Genomic DNA, 23,812 nt, shown 5'->3' with positions numbered 1-23,812 from the left:
ACACAACGGCGCCTTTGAAAGCTCGTCACATTTCAATTTCCACCGGGAGGGGGGGTTTCTGATTATTCTTAGATCAGTTGGAGGCTTTCTCTCGGGGGGTTGGAGGGGCGGTGGGGGGATTTATAGCCTCTGCTCATCGTGTTTTATTTTCCTTCACATCAGAACGAGTGACACATTTAAAACGGCATCATACAGGCGACCACGAGGGGAAGAAGAGCGCCGCCGCCGCCGCCGTGCAGCGTGTTGTTGGGTTTTTAGGGTTATAGGCTCATCTGCTGCAGAGGCTTACGTCTTCCTCCAGGGTATCATTCAGCAGAGACACAGAGGTGGCTGTGATCATCCCCGGCGGCCGCGGTAGTTGTCTTTAACGTCCATATAAAACGAGAGAGTGATGAGCGGTGCCGCCGAGGATGTTACTCATCCGGCAACACCTACTGTGCTTCCTTGGCTCGGCCTTGGCTGATGACCGTACGGCTCCCAGCTGAGGCTGTAAAGGCCGAGAGCGTCGGCTCGGGGAAACGCTGCTTTCTGTTCAGGGCGCTTCAGATCCAACAACAGGTGGAGTTTAACGTGCACCTGCCAGAGACATGAAATACAGCGAGGTGGTGCTCTGTTACTGTACGTTTACCTTCTTGTAAAGGCAGAAATCTTCCACAAACAAGTGATTCTGTAGGAAGAACAACATCTAGGCAGGTGGTGTTGGACCTGTACGGCCTGTGAACCCTTTTAAAGTCCAGCTCCTCTCTGGAAACAGCACAGCTTTGACTAGAAATACAGAAAATCCAAACATGTCTTTATGTCAGCATGATAAAACCACGATGAAAAGGAAAACAAAAGTGGAATTTCTTTAAATTTTTTTGTCTTATTTTACAAAAGCAATGCAAAGACGTGGTGCTGAGCTGTGCAACAAGTGGCCTCAGGCTGCTATAAATAAATCCTGTAAATATTTGACTTGCATTGTGCAATAACGCAGCTGAACTGAACCAGAACTTTTATTTACAAAGTCACTCACGGCTTCGCTGGCGGGCCGAGGAACGCTGAATCTTTGGTGTTTTTCAGACTCTAGGGAGCACAGGTGATTTGTTCTGGTCCGATTTTTAAATGCGACCCGTAGAATGAAGCGATTCTGATGAAATATTGCAGAGATTCGGTTAATTTTCCTGAACGCACAAACGCCATGTCACAGATGAACTAAAATAATCTGTTTTTGCACATGAACGGTGTCATTTTTATGATTTTCTTTATAAGATAACGGGCCTTTTGGGGGCAGGATTTGGGTTCCAGAGAGTGAAAATGATGATTTCTATAATGAATTAATGCCCTTTATTGTCATTATACAGTTTACAAGAAGACTGGAGAGCTTCTCCTGTTGTCAGTGCAAGTAAAGACTAAATAAAGTGCAAAACTGCTCAATCAAATATTAGATAAAAAAAGGATAAATATATAAAAAGATATAAAAGATTTAAGAAATATTGCACGAGATGATGGATATTTACATATATTTACATGTGCTACATATATTTATATTTTCTATTTTAGATTAAATTCAGATTTTAGGGCATATTTTTATTACCTTTGTGCCAGAGTGGTTTCTTTTCCGTGCTTCAATCTATTTCATCTAAACCAGCTAATCTATCTGTAACATCATCTTATAACTTTCGTCTATTAGCCGTCAAGGTTTCAACCAAAGTGGAATCGAGTGTTTTTCCTCCTCAAATTGCTTCGTTTCAAGTATTTTTCACGCCTAAAGAGACCAAAGTGATTTAAGTATCCGATATGAAAAGAAAAATCAGCCGCACAGATCTAACAAAGCTGCAGGTTTGGAAGCCGCCGTCTCGGCTACAAGCTGGGATTTTAATTCTTCCTCCGTTACCCGACACCTGTTTCTCATGCGCTCGGAGTCGGGATGACGAGGCGGCGCCACCGATGTGGACCGCGGAGGCTTCGGCGTCCAATTCCAGGATCTTCACACGAAGGCGCAAATGGAGTCTGAAGAGAGAGGACGAGTGTGAGACTGACTCTGGGAGAAGCCCGGCTCTGATTAAAGGCATCAGGAATCAATACGGAGGCAGAACTATGCTGTTTATAATAATGTTTTATCTGTACTTCACCTCGCCGTGCAGCCATCTTGGAGTAATCACATGCTCTGTTAGCGCCCCGTGCAGCCCCGACGTCCACCAGGGAAATACAGTGTGTACTCATACAACAGCCAGCGCACTGGAGGTCAAATTGCCATCAACCAGCTGCACTCTGGCGTATTGCATCTCCAATATTTGTTCCTCGGCGATTTTCTCGCCGCTACGTGGAACCAGAACATTTTGTTCTGCCAGCCTCTTACGTAAACACTCCAAACTGCAGCCGCTCTGTGGTAACAGCTGGAGTTTTTTAAAGTCAATGGCGTTTCGTTTACTCCAATCAGCGTCCAGTCTTTGTGCAATAGCAGCGTTTTGAAGACGCACCGAGCAGCATCCTAATGCCGTCGCACACTTTGTCCTGTTTGGACAGACGGGGAAGAACTCGTCTCCTGAATGCCGGGTGACGGCAGCAGCAGCATAAAAAACCTCCAACGAGAAAAAAAAAACGCTTTAAAAGCTGTTATTGCCTTGAATCGAGCACTTATAAGTTGCAAGCAGAGAACATTATTTGAGAGAGTTACAGGCGCTCTCAGCGTTTCACAGGCAGCACAGAAAGTGTCCCAAACATTCAATAAAAACCCCGTAACCTCTGCGCACCCAGAAACACAGATGTTGAGTACTAATGGACCCAAAGTGCCATTCGCTTGCCGTAATGTAAAGATAAGTTTATGCCGTTTCGCCGGAGCCAAACACAACAATTCCCCCACATTTTATTTGCAATCATCTGCTGCTGCTGCTGCTGCTGCTGCTTCTCTGTGGCTCTTCTAAAATATCTCAGAGTGACAGTTTTGGGCCGAGGCACAAATAAGAATTTCACTCATCAGGAATTCAGTCCAATTCCGGTGCAGCGACTGCTCCGAGTGGTTAAACAGAGTTGAAATCACCAAGTAGGTGAGTGCACTTAAAGAGATTTTTCATAAAGCAGCAGTCCAATTACAGTCAGACGGGATGGGAGTCGAGGCGGCCCAATTAGACCTCCTGAGCAGATCACGCACGGCTCCGGATTGAATCTGCAATAAGTTGCTTTATACGTATTCTAAATACACCGGGAGAGATCAGCTGCCAGCGTTTCACACTAATTTATGATGATTTACTGCCCGTATAAATTCAATCAACACCCCTCCAGTCATCACCGATTTTTACTGAGCTCACTTTCACTTTAAACTCAGTTGCACTTTCTTTCCTTTATAGCTGCTCAACATGCAAACAGGTGCCGACGTTGTCTGGACTTAAGATAAGGGATGCGCACATAAATAGAGAATTATTGTTTTTTGTAGATTTAATCGTAGTTCTCGTTTAACTCATCAGCTCCATATTTTACATCTTTTGTCATTTTAACTTGATTAAAACTCCAGATATTTTAACCTTGGCTTTCCTTTGAGTCTAATTTCATTCAAAATCAGAAACAAAAATTAAAACCAACTGCTTTAAGGTAGGATTTCATCATTTTTTTTGGGGATTTTTTTTGGGTTTTGGCATTTATTTTTGAGTTCTTATCAACTGTTTGGCTCCATATTTTATATTCTTATTAACTTTCACTCAACTAAATTTGTAGATTATTTAATCTTGGTTTAGTCAAACCTAAGATTAAAATATCTAGAGTCATTTTTGTGTTTTTTTCAAAACATAGAACAAACATTATAACCAGCAGCTTTCAAGTAAGATGTTATTATTTTAGCTGCAGTGAACAGGTTCGTAAACTAACCAGCAAAATGCATTGTGTTGCATTAATTCTTTTGTGTCGTGAATGATGCATGCAAGCACAGAATCTGAATTCTAAAAAAATATATATATTTTTGTACTTAGATTCAGACAGTTGTCAAATATGGAATACATATAAATAAAGTTGTTAAAGTTTGGTTAAGTTTGGCAGCTCTGGGCGCCTGTATAGCTCACCTGGTTGAGCGGGTGACCCATGATCAGGGGCTACAGTCCCCAACGCAGCGGTTGTGAGTTCGAATCCCGCTCATGACCCTTTGCTGCAGGTCTCTCCCTCATTCTTCTCCCCCCTTTCCTGTCTCTCTACACTGCTCTAAATAAAGGCAAAAGCCCAAAAAATATATTAAAAAAAAGTTTGACAACTATTTTTAGATTTAATTGTAGTTCTCGTCAACTGATTGGCTCCATTTTCTTTTTTTTTCAGTAATTTTCACTCAGCTAAACTCTAGATATATTAATCTGAGCTTAATCAAACCCAAGATTACAATATCTAGAGTCATATCAGCATAATTTTAGCGAACCGCTTGCCTACATATATAAATAATGATGCATTGATATGTTTGACAGCTATTTTTATATTTTAACTTTCTAAGTTCTCTTCAACCTCCAATTTTTTATTAAAATTTTTTATTTTTTTTGTCATTTTCACTCAACTAGGACTGTAGATAATTTAATCTCTGCTTAGTCAAACCCAAGCTTAAAATATCTAGAGTCATATCGGCGTAGTTTTCGTGAACCACTTGCATACATATATAAACAATGAAGGTTTGATTTGTTTGACAGCTATTTTCAACTCGGACTCTAGATAATTTAATCTCGACTTAGTCAAACCCAGGATTAAAATATCCAGAACCGTTTTAGTGCAGTTTCAGTGAACCACTTGCCAAAAAATGAACAATTTAGTTTTATTTAAGACCAAGAACAGGCACCATAATCAACAAATTCAAAATAAGATTCTCATAATTTTAGTTAGAAAGAATCATCACCAGATTTTAGTTCTGGTTAAACTGGTCGGCTCCATGTTTCTTTTTCAGTTTTAGTGATTTTCACGCTCAACTAAAACGCTGATATTTTAATCCCAGTTTAGTCAAAGCCAAGTTCAAACATCTAATGAGCATTTTATTATAGTTTATTCAAGACTAAATGTGAGCATTATAACTAATTTTCAGAAAACAGAACCTGAGCTGAAGATCAAGCGACTAAACGACAGGTTGTACGATTAGAAATGTTCACCTCAACTTCCTGAATGACACACGGCGGCACAGACAGCAGCGCTCCTAAAAGAAGAATATTTTTAATCATCACATCCACACGGCGCGCTCGCATGAATATTCACGTCCGTATGTCGTATTATTAGCGAACACAGCCGCGTTCGACTTCACACAGCTAACCGGGAGGCTAAATCAGCAGATGTAAATATCATCTAGTCTCCCTCGAATGTTGTTGTTCATTGAGACGTTTGACGTGTTTCTGCTTCAGGAGCTGATCACCACCTTGTACATCGGCTTCCTGAGCCTCATCTTCTCCTCCTACTTCGTCTACCTGGCCGAGAAGGAGGCGGTCGACAGCAGCGGCACGACCCAGTTTGGAAACTACGCCGACGCTCTGTGGTGGGGAGTGGTAAGGAGCTGTCGGCCGGCGCATCAGTCATGATGCCGGCACATAAATCAGTTTGCACATCATTAGAGTCTCACTACGGAGCCTCGGGTTAAGCTCGGGTAATGTTAAAGTAAGGTAAGAGCTCGGACTGGGCGGTGCGGGGATTATGGCTGGAGCTGGAATAAGTCTGCAGGAAGTGGATATAAGTCAGTGCAGCGTCCTCTGAAGTGATGAATAATGTTTGTGCATCTTTATTCGGCTCCTGTTGTGTCATGCCAACAACAGCATCTGTCAATAAGCATCTCCACTGATCCCTGCTAGCTGGTTTTAATCATGTTCAGGATCTGAAAAGGACAAAATTATTATTCTTTTTCAAACATTTCCTGCTGTTTAACTTTTTAAACGCATTATTTAGGAAGCTTTCTTTGCACACAGACATGAAATCAGTCCACAAAAATTTCACAATTAATTCTTATTTTATTCATTTTCACTCAACTTAAATCTAAAACCTTCGTCTCCGCTCGGTCGAAGCCAAGACTGAAACATAATTTTAGTTTAGTTGAGCAAAAATGAACGTTTTATTCGAAGTTCATTAGTAAAAATTTAAGAAAACAGAACCGGTACTGAAAATTAAACACCAGAATGACAGGTTGGACGATTTAGGACGCAGCTTTGCATTCAGCTTTATTTCAGGATTGACACACGTCAGCACAAAACGCAAGAAATACCAAGATCAGAACTATTGGCACCCTTCATTGGTGTAGTTTTAAAAAAGTCTCATCCCCTAAGACAGGGGTGTCAAACTCTGGCCCGTGGGCCAAATTTGGCCTGCTTTGTAATTATATTTGGCCCGCAAGACAATACCAAATGACTACTAGAGCTGCCCCCGGTATTATACTGTACAGCGCATTCACCGCTAATACTACAAATCCCATAATGCCCTGTTGTTGTTTTGGCGCGTCAATCAGGACAGGACCCAGAAACTCCCTCTCCTCTGTGACAGTAGGCATAGTGACTTCACACTACAACTGTGCCATTGATGTTTTTTTTTATTTATAATTTGATTCTGCATGTCTTCACTATTAAGTTATATATAATGTATGGTAATAAGCTTGTTCCATGTTCAATGTTAAAGCAAAATTTGTTTCGGTCCATATTAAAAGGTTCATTTGTTCCATGTTGGCCCGCGACTTTGTTCAGGTTTTAAATTTGGCCCACTGTGTTTTTGAGATTGACACCCCTGCCCTAAGGAATCACAGCTCAGTCTGCCGTATCGAATCTTTCAAGGTTTCTCAGGAGTTTCCCCACAGATGTTTTACGTGCAGGCCGGTCGGTCACGTTGGCCTTCTGGAGGCAGTTCTTCACCCAAAGCGATGTATAGTTTCAGGTTCTCGGAGGGACAAGGAGCCTGTTTTGCCGCAGACTGCTTGATATTTACTCTCAAAACCTGCTCGTGTTCGTCTTTCTTCTTGATTCCTTCCACCCTGACGAGAACTCCTCCCAGCATGATGCTGCCGCCGCCGTGCTTCGCTGTGAGGACGATGTTCTTTGGCTTTTCCTCCAAACAAAGGCGACGACTCTTTGGCCAAAGAGCTCCAGTTTTGTCCTCTTTCGTCAGACTTTCCTTGAGTCTGTCTGTCTGTGTGATGGCCAGGGGTCCGAATACTTTAATCGATATCTTGTAGGTTGTTAAACTCTGTCAAAGTTTACTTCAAACCTCAGAAGTTAAACCTCGTCATTTGCAAAATATACTTTCTGCTGTGGCTCAACAGAAAGGTCAGTCCTCAAGGCCAATACTATCGACCCTGGTAGGTTTTGGCTTGTGTAAAATAATTCTGTTACTGTGTGCAAATAAAAAAAAAACCTTATGTTTTCTAAAGCAAACATTTGTGTTTAGAGTTAATGTGTTAAAAACTGCTTGCTCTGGTAAACGGCACATTTTGTAAAATGATTTTTATGGAGGGGCAAATGATTTTGTCCTCAACTGTAGAAAACACTCCGATCACAGCAGTTTTTATTAAGAAAACCTTTAAAAAAAAAAAATTATGTTCAACCAGCGAGATAGACTGAATTAGTGGAGTTACAGGTGTGTTTAATTACCAATTACTAACTAGCATAAACAGCCTTTAAGTGATTACTCGTTAAATTAAGTTATTCCAACTAGTTTTTCTACATTATTTAAAAGGATGTTTGGTGTGTTTTTGTGCTCCTGTACTTCTTTGCTTTATCACCTTAATGCCCTCTGCATCATATTTATTCAGCCTCTAACACACCATCTCCACTGTCTGAAATTGTTCATTACGTGGAAAGTTATCAAGCCAGTTTCATTAAATTACAACAACTCGAATTTCAAATCACCTAATGCATAAATCTGAGTTCAAATTACAACTTAAATATGAGGCTGATGCAATTACCAGCATTATTCCATCAACACAACCCATCGAACGTGATGTGAGCGACTGACAAGCTTCATCCGAGTCACTAGATTAGGTTTCTTATCTCGCAATTCTGCGTTTAATTCAGTGGTTGTCAAACTTTTTGAGCCACGACTCCGAACATAACATAAGTTTGTGTGTTCGTGACCCCCAATTTGAATTTTTAATATATCATGAATTTTGTTGTTCATGCATTAATGCAATAAAAAATAATGTGTTAATTCCACAGATTTATCTCTTTACATTAACACATTAATTTTCTTTTAAATGAATGAATTAAATTTATTTCAAACAAATGAAAGGAAAAAAATGTAAACACAAAAGAAAATAATTTTAATTAGAGCAAAAAAAGAATAATAATAATCATAATATTAACAAGTTCGAAAAAGGAGTGAGAAGACGTGTACACTTTTAATTTTGACAGCTCTAATACAGATTTATTTGATAAATGTAGGCTTTATTTTCACTTTATTATTTTTTAATTTTTTTTTACAATAATCTGACGACCCCCTGACACTTCCTTGGGACCCCCATGGGGGTCCCGACCCTCAGTTTGAGAACCACTGATTTAATTAATGGTGGGAACAGGTCATGATTTGTACAGTCCAGGTGCTTTTGATGCTTCATGCTGCAGACAGTCTCCACTGAGGAATACGTGTTGTTGTTATTGTGAGACTTTCCCATAGAGCTGCTCTGTTTACGATCTGTTTTTCTTCATTCTCCTCCTTTCACTTCAGATGTTGGCCACATATTGAAAACAGGTTCTCAGCGTTTGCAGCCGAACAGCTCGGCAGCACGGAAATATAACGCCTGCTCCCTATAATGTTTCCCAAAGTGTTTTGTGTGATGTCTATAGAGGGAGGATGTTGGTGTCAGTCTGCTGCAGCATTCAGACAGACACTCCTTCACCTGCGCAGGGCTTCACCTGCACGATGTCACCAAAACAGACAGCTTGAGGAAATGGAGCCGCGCAGACCGGGGTTGTTTTAAAAAAATAATATTGTCATGTTTGCATAAGAAAAAAAAAGCCGGTTACTCATGTGTGATTCACAAACTGCAGGGTCGCCAAAGTGGCAGCCGGCAGGTTGCATCAACAAGAATCAGCCTCCAGCCGAGCGCCCTTCTACAATCTGTCACTAGTTCCTGCTCGGCATCAGGTGTTTAGCGCCGACAGACCCGCGCTTCCTCCCCCGACCTAAGAAGCGCTTCTGATGTCGGCGTGTGACCTTTAATAGATGGTTTGCTGCAATTTATTCCTCCGTCCTCCAGCCACCTGTGTCCCTTTTGCTTCCAGTCTTAATGCTAAGCTAAGCTAACCTCCTGTTGCCTGCACCTACACACACAGGGAGCTCTTCATTTAACTCTCAGTTAATAATAATAACCAGCTAATTAAGTCAACTTTAGTCACAAGATGGATTTTAATTGCCTCTGTGACTTATGAGTGTTTAATTACCGCTTATTTGTTATCATTAGAAACGACCGTCAGCGTCAGCCTGAGCTGATCCTGACATCCCGTCGTGATCGTGCTCTAAATATCGTGCTCGTCTACTCGCCAACAGTAAGGTTTGTGCAGAAAACGCCGACTTCGTGTTGTAAGCAGAATTTCAGAGAGCTAAAGGTCAAATATGGACGTGTTTTATCTGTACTACTGTTGTTACAGTAGGAGTTGTGTGGAAACCCCTGGGCACATCCAGTGGGCTGCTAATACAAGCAGCAAAAAACAAGTAGTGGAGAGAATATGGGATGAAAATTTATTTTCAGACAATAAGTCGCCACCCACTCGGCTTCCTGGAAACTTCAGGGACTTTGATATTAAAAAACACACACACACACATTTGCACAGCAGAGTCAACAGCTTTCCTCCTTTATAAATGAATGTGTTTTTTTAATGCTATATTTACGCATTATATGGCGCGATGTTGATCCAATTTGGGTCGGCTCTCGGCAGCTGGGTCTGCTCCGGAGACGTCGGGGAGGTGAAAAGATCGGAGTTGTGGGAAAACACCGGGCCTCCTACACCGCATTAAGTCTCAGAGCAGATTTATCACAACAAAGTCGAGTCTTTTGATCGAGTCGCAAATCTGTTTAGTCGCGTGCACGTCAAGCAATCTGTGACGCAGCATCTAAAATCCCAGACGAAGCCGAGGTTCTGGCGTCGTGGCTCAGTTCTAAAGTGCTTTTTATTCACCACGATGGCACCGGCGCTGTGCAGATTGCAACGCTCGCTTTGGATTTCTAGACGGAAATAACCGTTTGATGGATTGCCGTGATTTGTTTGGCGTGCCGACGCTGTAGAACTGACTTCAGTGATCCCTGTGATTTGTCATCGAGTGGCACCGTAACATTCATACACTTGGTTTGAAGTGAAAAGTCTCCGTAACTATTGTCAGGACTGCTTTGAAATTTGATGAAAGCATTAATGCAACCCTCAGAATGAACTGAAACGACTGTGGTTTAACTTTTTTTTTTACATTTAGAGCCTTCATGAGGACAAACCTTCAATATTTTGGTGAAAATGTCATTATTTTTGCACATTTAACTCAGTCCCGCAGTGTAATCATATTTGGCCCGCGAGGTAATTTCAAATATCTATTGGAGCTGGCCCGCCGGTATACAGCGTGTACATCGTTAATACTACACATCCCAGAATACTCTGTTAGCGTGTTGGCACTGAAGACCCACAAGCATCCCGTCCCTCTTCTCTTGGCATTCACCAGCATTCATAGCATTAGCAACGATGCTAACCACCGAGACACCTTGCAGCCGAAAATTAAAGCCATGAACAAAAGAAAAATGGAAAACAGGAGCTTTCAAGACAGGTGGGAGGCAGATTATCTGTTCGTGAATGTAAAGGACAGACCTTAATTAAGCTTTACTTGGTCCAGATTTAATGTTTCAGCAAAACCTAAGTTTGTTACCTTATGAAAAAGTTTATCATTACATATCTGGAGAGAAGGGAAAACATGCACAGCTGTAATCAACTTTTCAATAAACATAGAGTCTGGCCCTGGACTTAGTCCCAGTTTTTTATTTTGGCCCACAGTGTATTTAAGTTGGACTCCCATGGACTGAGGCCTCGTCCACACGTAGCAGGGTAACCCACAAAACGAGGTTTTTCTACGATGTGTCCTGCCAGATTTACAGCATTAAAAACGATTCTTTCAAAAACCTCCGACCAAAGTGAAGATCTGTGAATCCTCCGTTTATACGTCTGTAGGTGGACGTCAATAACCGTGTTTTAGATTTGAAAACGTCACTGCCTGCGATGAAATATATAGCGTAGATGCCCTCAGAACCGTGTTGTCTCTTGTCCAGGCCCAGATTCTGCTCCATGTACAAGAACACAGGACGATGGTTATTTTACGACGTCCAGAGACAGAAGCGTACTCTGATTGGATGGGATTTGGGGAACTACTGCCCCCTAAAGGTCTGGCATGCTGTTGAATGTGCTGAACAACACACTGTTAGGTGTGGATGGTTTTTTTTTTCTAAAAACGAGGTGATGTGTAGGAGGACGAAGTTCGGTTTTATAAAAACCCTGCTACGTGTGGACAAGGCCTCAGTCTCCCGTCACAGTTTCTAAATCCTGAGATCAGAGCCAAGTAGGAGCACGGCTTCTTCTCAAATCACTTAAATTATAATTTGCTAAAAGGTTAATGTGGAATTCTGCTAAAAACAAAATCCTGCCTTCTCCAGTGAAGTTAATATTTACCTTTGTGCTCAACAGATGCTAAGTAAAGCTTGCTTTAATCCTTGTGTTAATTTCTTTTGTTTTTTTTCTCAAAGGTGACCGTGACCACGATTGGCTACGGAGACAAAGTCCCTCAGACCTGGATCGGAAAGACCATCGCGTCCTGTTTCTCAGTCTTTGCCATTTCTTTCTTTGCCCTGCCTGCAGTAAGTGGGAAGACAGATTCCTGAGTCGTGTCTATAGGTTGAAGCGTCTCATTTTATTTCCTGGCGACATAGAAATGTCACCGCATGGAAAAACCCGTCCACTGACGCGGCTTGAAAACCTTCCTTTTGTGTTCCATTCAGGTTCGTGTATTGCGGTTTTGTCCTCCAGTCGCTTCGGTGCATTTTTCGAATCACTCTCGAACCGGCGCCGGCGAAAAGCCTCTAACTGGCTCAGAGTCCTCAGCTTCCGTCAAAAGCAAATATTTACGTCAAAAGAAAAAAAAACAAAACAAAACATGCCGGCGCCTTCAGGATGACAAATCCATGTGTCATTATTTACACACAAGGTAGTCTGAACGCTCCGACATGTCGCCGGCAGAACAGGTTGTGATGACAATGACTGAAAAAATGCTCTCAGCTTCACTTTTTTTTTTCTCCTGCGCAACATATATCTATTTCAGCAGTACAAGGTTACACATTACTGTACGTGGGAGACGTGATTTCAAGAGATTGGACGGGATTCACATTTGCGCTTTTACTGTTTGTACTGTAATTTGTTGGCAGACCATGTCATTGCGATACGGGAAAGAAAGACCGTTTTACAGCACCGCGCTGCACAAAGGCAAAAAAAAAAAACCACATCACAGCAGACGCCTGCAGAGGCTGGATAAGACGTTCCAAAAGATTCTTTCTGCGCCGCTTTGTGCTGTGATATGGATGAGAATCTGTGGCCCGACAGACAGGAGCGTCTGGAGGTGTAGAAAGACTGTAATTCGACATACAGCGCTGCATGTACAGTTCTGCCCAAGGGGTGTTCCCTATGTCTGCATTTCTAATTTTGTTTTTTTTTTTCATTCCCCCCACATTGTGCAAAACAGTCTTTCCGTTTTGCTCTCTGTATCGCAATGACACGGTCGCATCAGGGCGCTTTTTTCCAAAAAAAGAAAAAGAAAAAAATCCGCCTCTTGACAGGTTACGACAAACTGCCATTTGGCATGGAGCGACTTATGCAACGAGCCTGGATGTTTTCGCGACTGTTCGACAGAGAGAGGAGGCAGCGGAACATAATGCATCCTGATCGACGTGACACAAGTAATTGATAACGTGGGAGAAAGCAGACGGTTGTACGACACGATTTGCACGAACGCGCCAAAGCGTTTGTTGGAAAGGACGAGAAACGGCCTTTTGTGATGCGCGCAAGTGACTCGGAGACGATTGTGGAGGTCGAACGAGCGAATTCCAGAGGAACCCGACCGAGCGGCGCTAAGATAACAAAGTGGCTAATTTAGTCTGTGTGCTCCGGCTTCGAAATCATATGTAAAAGCTTGCGCTGACACGTTTTAGCAGCCGCCGCAAAGACTGTAGTCAAACAGTGTCGAGAGCTCAGCAAATACTCTCGTAATGCTTCCGCAAACTTACGTTCCTGTGCGACTAAACTGCATTTCCAATTATGTTCAGAGGGATTACGTTTGTTTGTGACATTTCGCAAATACGTTTCTAATCAACACGACTTTGCGACGTACGCCGCTCCGTCACTTTCGCTGCTTTCCTGCCAACCAGTCGTATCGTAGACGGGGGGAAGTTGTCACCCTGCAGAACGAGAAGCTTGAGTTTACATTTATTATAACAGAAACGATGATATTTTTCCAAACCGAACCAAACAGTGGGTGAAAACCGGCCTTAACATCCGTCCTCGGTCACTGAATAAACCTCCAAATACTCATCTCCATGTGTCAAAGTCACATATTTAAGTTTTTTCGATGAAAATATTAATTTCTTGCATCTAATATGACTTGGATGTAACTCCGTACATGATGTGAACATTGAACTTCTTGATTATGATCGTTTGTGAGGTTCACAAATACGTTTGACTGTAATTTAATGGTTTTACTTTTGCTCCTAGATGGTCAACCGATCATGTTGTAGATGAAGCAGAACTCAAACCATCATATTTTCCTAAACCTAACAAGCAAGAATGTGTCCCTCTTCAGTCATTGATTGAACCCCTTAAAAGTCTAAAAACTGAGCCAAGAGGACGTGCAGGAGTCCAGTTTCTTCTCAGATAACCTCAATTACAATTCACTGAAAGGTTATTTTTGGAATTTTTGCAAAATGATGCCCAAAAAATACTGCCTACCGTAGCTTTACTAGCAGCATGTCGGCGCATTTTGTCAAAGAAAACAATCCCTTCTTGATGGAAAATAGCCTAAATGCATCTCCAAACCATTCCTTCCTTTAGAATATGTGCATATTTGAAGTCTTTGTGTCCATCTCCATCCTCTGGCTGCATCTCGAGCACACCAGCTCACCCACAACTTTGCTAAAACACCGTAAAACCGCTCTGCGCTGCACAAGTTGTATCTTGGATTAATGCAGACATAAGTGTTGGAGCTGGAAATGGACTCTGAAGGAGGATACTGATGCTTCCTTTGGTGTGTTATCCATGAAACCCTGGAAGAAACCCAGAAATGTACGGTGATGATTTGATGTGTTGTCCAGCATATATATATAAAAACACCATATAAATATGTTAACAAGGCAAAATAAAGTGATTCTGACAAGAGAACAATAACGCTTCTTTCAAACCGCGTCCTCGTCGCACCTTTCGAGGGGAAAATACGTTTCTTTCAAAATGTCAATAAGAAAGCAGTTTGTCTGAACAGGAATGCAATTTTTGTGAGACAGTGCTGCAATATTGCGCCTTAAGTGCGGCAACGAAGCCGACGGGCCGCCCGAGTACACGCATCGATCAGCAGCCAGAGCAGCTTTTTCGCAGGATTATATTAGATTTCTGTTTTCTGAACGTCTGTTAATTTAAACGAGGTTTTTAAATCTTCGCTGTTTACCGTCGAAGCGCTGAGTAAAAGGCGTCCCCGTGCAATATTTCAGACCCAATAAGTCTGCGGAAGAACCTCAAAGTTAAGTTCTGCAGCGAGGATTAACAGCAGCTGTGGCTTTGAAGCAAAGTTACAGTCGAGTCTGTAAAGAGAGACGGATCAGGCGAGTGTAGTTCCCAATTTATGGATTACTGTTTGCCTCAGGGTTCATCATCAAGTGTCTCAAGTAGTTACAGCGCTAATGATTTATGCTCAGGCGGCTCCGTCGTCACGTTTTAATCTATTAATTTCTGTTTATGAATAACCTGAATAATAGACTCTAACGCTCCCCCCCATTAAACGGCACATTATTCCTCAGCTCGGTGTTTGTTTCTGTCTCCTGCCCGAAAAGTGTGCGGTGAAAGCTGAATTAATGAGCAGTAACTCTGCAGTGCTGTTGTTCACAGGGAATCTTAGGCTCCGGCTTCGCCCTGAAGGTGCAGCAGAAGCAAAGGCAGAAACACTTCAACAGACAGATCCCTGCAGCTGCCTGTCTCATTCAGGTATTTGAGCGGAGAGAGAAAAAAATACTCAAACAGAAGCTCAGTGCAGCCGGGGGATTGAACCGTCTCGCGGCCCCCTCTCTTATTATGGAGTCCATCCTTTCATGTAACCCTTTCTTTTCTTTCTTGCATGGACAGACATGTTGGTGTGAAATCTATCCTGTCCAACCAATATATTTCTATTTTCATGGCCCTCCAGACATCATGGAGATGTTTTGCAGTGGAGAACTTTGATTCCGCCACATTCAAGATGTTTTTGAGAAAGAGATCCAACATCCCTGCCTCCTCTCTGTCCACCCCGAAGCCCAAGAAATCGGTTAGTGATCATTTTATAGGTTTCACCGTAACCGCTTCTTACGCTCGGGTTTCCCACTTTATTAGGTACACCGAGGTACGACTAATGCAGTCTGAAGCAACAGCCCTGCAATGCTGCAGATCCAAAATTCATGAGGGCTACAATGTGCGGGCAGCTGCTTTCTTTTTGGGGGTTTTTATTTAACTTTACGGTCATTTTTGAAAGCTTACCGAGGGTTGTTTTCCACATTCAGTTTGCTCTCGCTGATGCAAATCTGATTCAAAATAATAAAAGGATGTCTTTGTCAGAGGCTGCAGTCTCTTTAACTTTTTAATTAACTAGAAAATCTGCGTATTTGTTCGCTTTGATGCGGCTTTTTTATTACTCTTAAGAGCAAATGTAGCTGGAAGCCACTAAAAAAAAAGCAAGAATTTTAATTTACATGTCAAAGCCGAGGGACTCCATCGTTAGCTGTCCAGTTCCAGTCAGGTTTAAGAGACCAGCATCCAAATGATTCGATTAATTAGTATTATTAAAACCACGTCACACGAAGGATTAAAAATCTAATTAGGTGACAAGACTTGATATTTAATCATCGTTGCCGTGATGGCGTCCCTCGTTGGCGATGAGTCTGTGTGGGAGAAATAACAAATGCAGAAAAAAAAAACAAGAATGCAGCTGAGACCAGAGCCAGCGGCAGGTTTAAGTATTGATATTGATTAATCAATATCAGTGGATATTGTGCCCCGACTCATGCATGAATTTTGAAATGTTGTTTACGTGTCAGACATCCTTCCTGCACAATTTAAAGTGGTGAAAAGTCACAAGAGCGGTTCAAAATGTGAAGATATATCAGCATAAAATGGTAATTTTACTGATCCAACACTGGAGCTGTGTTTTATAGCTGAGCAACTTTTAGACTGATGTCATTTTTACAAGCTCATGCAAAAAAAACAACAAATTCAACACCTGTGTTGTGTCTTTTTAACACAAAAAGTCACAAACTCACACAGTCGGCGCCTTAAAATTGGTGCAAAGTATTTTGGCTGCAAGTGAGAAATGCTTCTGAGCATGCAGGCGACAAGTTAAAGGAAAAAACAGAACATTTGAGCTGTTTTTGAGGATTTAGTTGTGGCATTTTGCTGGTATAGTTTGGGTTCGCTTTGTCCTTAGACGATCAATCTCAACACCTATCGGATATCAGACGACGCTCTCACCACCATCATCATCAAAACTTAAAATGAGGGAATATATTTTGGAAGAGTCGTGTTCCATCCCTCCAGTAGAGTTTAAAAACCTGGAGAATCAATGCCAAGCTGCTTTGGAGCAGTTCTGGCAGCACTCGGTGGCCAAACACCTCCTGGATCTGTCTGTACAGCGTGTCTGTATTATTAAGAACTCCACAAAATTAACAGATTTTCAACACTGTGGTTTTTGCTCGAGCGTCAAAACCTTCGCCGAGCTCAGGTGTTTGCGTTTCTCGTGCAGGTGAAGATAAAGAGGAAGCTGAAAAGCAGCGACAAGGACAACGGTCCGACTTCGCCCACCGTCCCCAGCATCACCTACGACTCGGTGTTTGACAGCGGGAGGGAGCTGAGCTCAGACGTGTACAGCACCGTGGGCACAGGTACTGAAACCGGACGGTCCACACGGTCTCCAGAACTTTAACCAGCAGGAAAAGTGTTATTTAGAGCAAAACATACATGAGAATACACTTGTTCTGTTGCGCGAAGTAAATAAGCTCCATAAGTCTACAAGGTGAGTTCAGTTTGTTCAGAAAGGCGAAACATTGAAAATCTGAGTGTGAAGTAAAGCACTTCATGATGCTGGATGGGCTATAAATATGTACAGCCTTTAACAAACTAGACAGGTTTTCTGATGAACGTTTTAATCACTTCTTGGTTTATTCTTATTTTTCTACCTTTGCATTGTCCCCTTTGAACAAAGTTCCCTCCTGTGGGATCTTATTGAATCATGAGTTTTGCCCAAACCTAGAAAGTGCTTCATCGTGTGCATTGTGGGTTCGTTAAAGTCCGAATCACCGCTCAGGATGTCGGCGCTGCATCCAGTAAACCGAAGGTGTTGTAGCAGCTTTTCAGATGTCAGATCGGAGCCGCTGGAGGCGCAGAGGACGAAGGCCCGGCCATTAAAGATAGATGAGCGGCGCTCCAAACGTGATGAGTACGAACTGCGACGGCGCTCTGCTGAACTTACAAAACTCAACACAACGTGCAGCAACTCTGAATCGATAGCGGACAGCTGAGAGTGATGTAAGGAAGCGATTCAGATCGATACGCCCTCCTCCTCCCGACGTCGTCCAAGGGAGCTCGTCTCAAAGTTGGTGCAGTGTTTTAAAAAAGCTGAATTACAGATGAAATGTTAAGAGAAACACACACATGCACGACTCCCGGTTGACTTTTGTCTGTCTTTTATCCGTCGTTTCTCACCCGTTGCGCCACCAGAAGGTCAAACGTCTTTCATTTAATAATGATGTGAAACTCATTTCATAATTGAAATGTTATAAACGCACATCTGTTCGTTTGCACGATGAATGGAAAACAAAGATGGCATGCAGATGGATAGACAGATAATGGATCATTAGAGAGTGGAGCTCGCCCTGACTTTAATAATTAATCACCTTATTAAATCAGCCCTGAGAGCTGAAGATAGAGTTTATTTTTTTTTCAGTCAGTTTATTTTCCATATTTATTTATTCACTTTGTCTCTGAATGCTGTTCCCCTCACTGACTATTTAATACCTCTTGGAAAATATTAATAAGAACCAACTGAATGCTTATTATTGTCAGTGTTGGATGAAGGGCGTTAATGGTTTCCACTGAACTGGATCAGATGCTGGACAGGACGGTGTGTTTACTTGCAGGAGATAAATATGGATGCTCTCAGCATCTCCATAACATGTAAACATCTAATTGGATTGTACTCTTTGTAGTGCCTTGTTACATAACCTTTTTTTTCTTCTCTCTCTTTCACCATCTGGTTACATGAAAAGCTGCTTAGACGGGTGACGGCAGAGTTCCCACCGACGTGTAACTGCACGAATGCTTTCGCTTTTCTCTCTGCTCTCGGTGTTTAATTTGCCCGGTCGTACTCGTGTTCATGCGTCTCTGCACTTCGTGTTCGCTGAAAATCACCGGCTTTGATTTGAAGCTAAACTGATGCCACAAGTCGAGCCGAGCGTCAGACGTCTACGGGTTGTAAATGGAGTTGCCGCGTTGCCTTCTGGTGGGCGGTTGCGTTGACTCGATGAATACGATCCTGGTGGCTCAGCTGCAGAAAGTAGAACCCATATACAGCATATATATGTGCCGAATGAGGGGACTTTTGTTCTTCCATATTTTTATGATTTATACAAATACACGGCATGTGCTCAGTATGTCATGGATCAGGTCTATAAAAGCTATTTTTAGCACCAATCAGTGCACAATAATGTGTTCGTCTGAGAGCACAGTCGGTGGTCATGAACCTCCACAGAAGTCTCTGTCATGGTGCCCCTTTACTAGATAAACTCCCACAATGCTCTCTGCTTGCCAACATGAACTTCCTGTTGTCTGACTGACGCCTCCTCTGGTCTCTACAGCATTAAACAGTAAGAGGCTCCCCCTGGTGGAGCAACCCGGTACTACAGCTCGTCTACAATACATTTTCTGAGAATACAGGTGGAGAGTTCAGGTTTTCTCGGTTTTTTTGGAGCAACAAGTCAGACATTGTCCTACTGGAGCTTTACTACAAAGTTCACGACCACCTACAGAATATCAGAGAACTTGGATGCAGAAATGCAGTTTTTTCCTCATGTATTGCAGAGCTAGTCAGTCATCAAGAACACACACTGGACTGGATTTTATTGCATTTGAAGACTGTATTATCTTGGAAAATGGTGTTGGCTTGGGACTTGGTATTGGCAGATACAAATTGTTGACTGATGGATTGGATCGAGCAAAAAAGAACTGACTGGGGCCTCCCTAACGTCCATACCATGTTTAATAGAATACAATAGAATGCTTTTTTTTTTTTTTTATGCTTTTTTGTCATCATACACAAAGTACAACGAAATTAAAAGACTACTTCAGTAGTGCAAAATACAAGTATAAAAGACAAATAAGAATATACAAATATATTTACAAAAGGAGCTATGTGTATCCTTATATGGTGCCATTTAATCTCAAATCATCACATTTTGACTTTGCAATTGCATTTGGCTGTTTTTGATTTCACTGAAATTTTTATAGCATAAAATAAGGATATTTGATAAACAAAAAAGTTTTCTTATTAATATTTTTATTTCCTCACAAGAGGTGTATTAGGTACCAACCCAAAAAAGAAGTTATATGCTCATTAAATTTTTTTTTTTTAAATCACATTTATAATTTGAGAACTACTTTGTTTTTGTGGTACAGCTTGTTCTACAGGCTCAATTTTTGTTTTTATTTTTTCATTTTTGTCACCAAACATTTAATATTTTAAAGTATTTTCTGTGTTTAGTTTTGTATTATTGGGACATTCATATATGTGGTTCAGAAAATATCACCAGTTGACTTCTGTATTATTCTTTTTTCATTTTTTTTTATTACTGTGAACTCAAAGAACTTTTTATGATGGCTTTTTTTTTTTTTTTAACCTATGTTTAATTGCAGATTGCAGCTAGTTTCTGAACTAACAACACAATTTATCTTTAACAATTCCAGAAATATTTTTGTTCAAACAGCCCTTAGATTTAAATGTTTGGGAAAAAAAACCTTCTGAATATGAGTCGACCGGCAATTTACAAAAAGAAAATCTCAGAAAGTGTGTGATACATCAATCTAGAATTGTGCAGATTCCATTTTACTTATTCATACTTTATGATAATAAAAAAAAAATTTCAAGCAAATCAGAGGTGGTCGAGCAGAAGACCCCTGATGATTGGAGATGAAATAAGCCGACATTTAAAGTGAGTTTGAGGAAATACTGATGAAAATTACTTTTTCAATCACTGGTTTCAGGTCATTATCAGTGAAAGTATATTTTAGATGTGGTGATTTGACAAACTCTTCCCCTTTTTTGGCGTCTCATTTTAAAAACTCTGCTTCTTTCAGCCGACTAAACTGCTTCTTCCTCCCTGGCTTGTGTCTTTTCTCCTCTCGGTTTGTGTTTGTGGTTGTAGCTGGAGTCGGCGCTCTGACAGGACGTGGCGAGCTGCTGTTAGCCTCTGTTTTAACTGCCTCCTCTACGCTTCGTGTTGTCTTATTTACTTTAAAAGCACGTAATCGAGGCCACGTAATGAGATGCTTGTCTTAATTATAAGACTAATGAAAACCGGCAGTAACACCATCTCTGTCCTGCAGATCGCCAGCAGTCCTGGACGTCTTTGTCGTCGCTTCAGTTCAGCTCGCCGCCTCCAGGTAAACTCCTGTTGATGTCTGTTTGGCTTAAAGAGCCCATATTAAGGTTGTTTTTTCTCCTTTTGCTTTAGTGTGTTAAAGCTTTTCTGTGCACGTACAAGTTCTGCAAAGCCAACGTCTTCGCTGCCTTAATTGTTTGAAATCCAGGTTACAGACTCAAGAGCAAATCTTAAAGAGACAGGAGCTCAAACGGGGCATTTTCAGACAAACATGCAACAAATGAAGGTCCTCTGCAAGAAGACTGCATCGTGTATTGGGAAAAAAAAACATGTTTTTCTCATCAAAACATCAGACTGTGACACAGGCAGTTAGGTAGCTGCTTACTTTGGGTTTTCTTTCACCATCTGGTTGGATTCAGGAGCCAGAATTATGCGATTAAGGTAGATATCTGACATTTTGACAATTGTTTGCTAGAAGCTTAGTTAAGTTTATGCACCAGAACTAGTCGGTTAGATTTAGGAAAATGGCACGGTTTGGGTTTAAATATGCAACAGATTTAAAGATTCTCCTCCATTTTTAAGGTGATGAGTCCCACCTCATCTAATAGACGATTGGTTGGCTGAAAAAAATCAAATAAATGCCAAAAATATGTTAGATTTAAAACGAACATAATCTGGCAGAAGGCATGTTTTGCTCAAACTGTAATGCAGTTTAGTTGTAGAGGAATGTCATTTTTGGAAGCTAAAGCAGGGAAGTAATGTGTTTTTTTAACATTAAGGTGAGTAAACATATTCTACATAGAAAAACTAACTGGGTTCTGCAAAGTCTCGTTGCATCACGTGGACCTGGTGGGTTTAAACTCACTCTGAAGTGTCTCAAGTCCTGCCTGCATCGAGGAGGACGAACGGCTTGATGTGTTTTAGCATCTCTCTGGTGTCCAGATGTTTACTTTTTTTCCATCCAGAAAGCGAGTCACGAACACATCTGTACGCGCGACACAAACCCACCGACTCCTCCGAGCGGGTTCCTGTCCTCGCCGTTCAGGTCGGAGTCCGTCGCGTCACATCTGTCCACGCTGTCGGCCCCAATTAAGAACCTTCCATTTAAAGCTCGTTTACATCAGTGTCATTTCACACCACGGTTGTTCTTTCACACGTCCAAGTCGGGAACCTGTTGCGTCACACTTCTCCAACTGGTGCGGCTTCAGACTGCCGTGCGATCGGATAGTTAGCGGGTCCGCGTGCAGCCTTCATCAACTTTGCTGTGAATGTCATTTTTGATTCATTTTGCATTTCTGCTTCGTGCAAAAACCGCCTCCCACACCCGACAACAGCTACTCAGCCAATAAATAAGATTAGGATTGTTGTTATAAATCAAGTTAACATGTTTAAATATTGTGATTAAGACAGTTCAGTGATTTATAGAGTGTTTATACCTCAGTAGGTCACTTATTAAGGAATAAAACACCAGAAAAATTACATAAAATACTACTTTAGCTGACTAGAATACATACTAAGGTTCATATTATTCAAAGAGAATAGCTACTAACAACTTAGTTAATTTATATTAAGGCTAATGTCTTCATGGAGATCAAGCTGACTAATTTAGAGCTTAAGTTTCGACCCTATAAATACATTCGTGTGAGAAAAAGAGAACAAGAAGTGCTTTTTTTTTTTTTGCACAGTACGATTCCTCTCAAGTCTAATCCAACAAATTTGGGAATTGCCATTTGGCCTCCACGGGGGTAAGAGACAAAACAGCCCAGCAGCAACAAGAGAAAGCACAAGAAAAGCCTTTCCTCTTAGTTTTTGTGGCAGAAATACAAATTGCAGCATTACTGGCATGAAATATTTCAGAGACTCATAGTGTAAACCATCTGTGATACCCGTTCGTCCAAGTGAAGCTCTCTCTCCCCCGTTTTGGCCCAAAGACTGCACGCGGCTGTAAACTCAGATCTTTTTTTTTTTTTTTCCCATCTGAAAATGACAGCTCTGAGATAATCCAAAAACATTTCTGCGTACAGTGCAGGCGAGGTCACGGGTCGCACGAGGTCGCCGTCTTCCCACAACGAGTAGGCCTTCCTCAAACCATCGGGGAGGCCGCTGCAGCGTGCTTCCTCCTCGTTTGAACCGTTTTCTGCTGGTGTGACTTTGAGTTTATGCAACATATAGGTGATGTTTTTTATTTTCCTTCTTCTTCCTGCCGAGCGTTGTGGGATCCATCACTGGTGCAAGCAGCAGATCAAGAGATTTTGGGCCTCAGTCCAAAGCTGTAAATACTGCAGAGCAGAAGCAGCAGAAAAACTTTACTGGCAGCGTCTCAGACACGCCGATGACCAAAAGTCTGATGTTTGTGTGACCGTGCAGTGAAAAGGAACGCCGGCCTTCTGGACGTTCAGAGTCCCCTGCAGAGGAACTGCAGCTTCGCCGACGACCTGGAGATGGAGACGGAGCGCGACAACGAGCTGCTTCCTGCCTCCTCCGTGTCACAGTGAGTGTCCGAAACCGGCGGGGAACGTTCCCGCAACGTTGCTAATCAAATGTTCCGAGAAGGTTTTAAGAGCGTTTTCATTTCAGGAAAGTGTTTTAATGTTAAGATTCGTAGGACGTCGTCAGGAGCACAGATGATGTTTCATGAGGAGGAATGTTGTCAAATTGATATTCAAGAAATGTTTTCCAGATGTTATCGAGGCCTCAGGTGATTTTTATGCAACGTTCCTGCCATGTGGTATGATAACAGAGGTGGAACATTCTGCCTACAACGTTCTAAATTACATTTTTGGAACAGAACGTTCCTCTGACATTTAGAGATGACAGAATGGTTCTTATAAAGTTTTGTAACGCTCCTTTAATGTGGTTTATTAGAGGCACAACGTTTTGACTTTTTGTTGAGGGAACATGTTATAGAACGTTCTTCTGCAGAACGTTTCCACAGTCATAACAAGGGTGGTACCTTCTGCCTGCAATGTTCTGTGGATGTTTTGGAGATGATGTTGAAGGAACATCTTCTTCTAT

The 23,812-nt window shown here is 41.8% G+C and overlaps 1 protein-coding gene across 1 annotated transcript in view; it reads left to right on the top strand.

The window, feature by feature from the left end:
• Positions 1–23,812, top strand: part of kcnq1.1 (potassium voltage-gated channel, KQT-like subfamily, member 1.1) — a 68,192-nt gene that overhangs the window by 32,794 nt on the left and 11,586 nt on the right. Inside the window, 7 exon segments of the mRNA XM_008287891.1 lie at positions 5,334–5,474; positions 11,675–11,785; positions 15,069–15,164; positions 15,364–15,480; positions 16,948–17,130; positions 20,813–20,858; positions 23,165–23,288. Coding sequence (XP_008286113.1) covers positions 5,334–5,474; positions 11,675–11,785; positions 15,069–15,164; positions 15,364–15,480; positions 16,948–17,130; positions 20,813–20,858; positions 23,165–23,288 — 818 coding nt within the window.

The sequence above is a fragment of the Stegastes partitus genome, unplaced genomic scaffold (genome assembly GCF_000690725.1).
Source record: "Stegastes partitus isolate 25-593 unplaced genomic scaffold, Stegastes_partitus-1.0.2 Scaffold527, whole genome shotgun sequence".
In the NCBI taxonomy this organism is placed as follows: Eukaryota; Metazoa; Chordata; class Actinopteri; family Pomacentridae; genus Stegastes; species Stegastes partitus.
The sequence above is the reverse complement of the archived record's forward strand: the minus strand, read 5'-3'. Positions and strand labels throughout refer to the sequence as shown.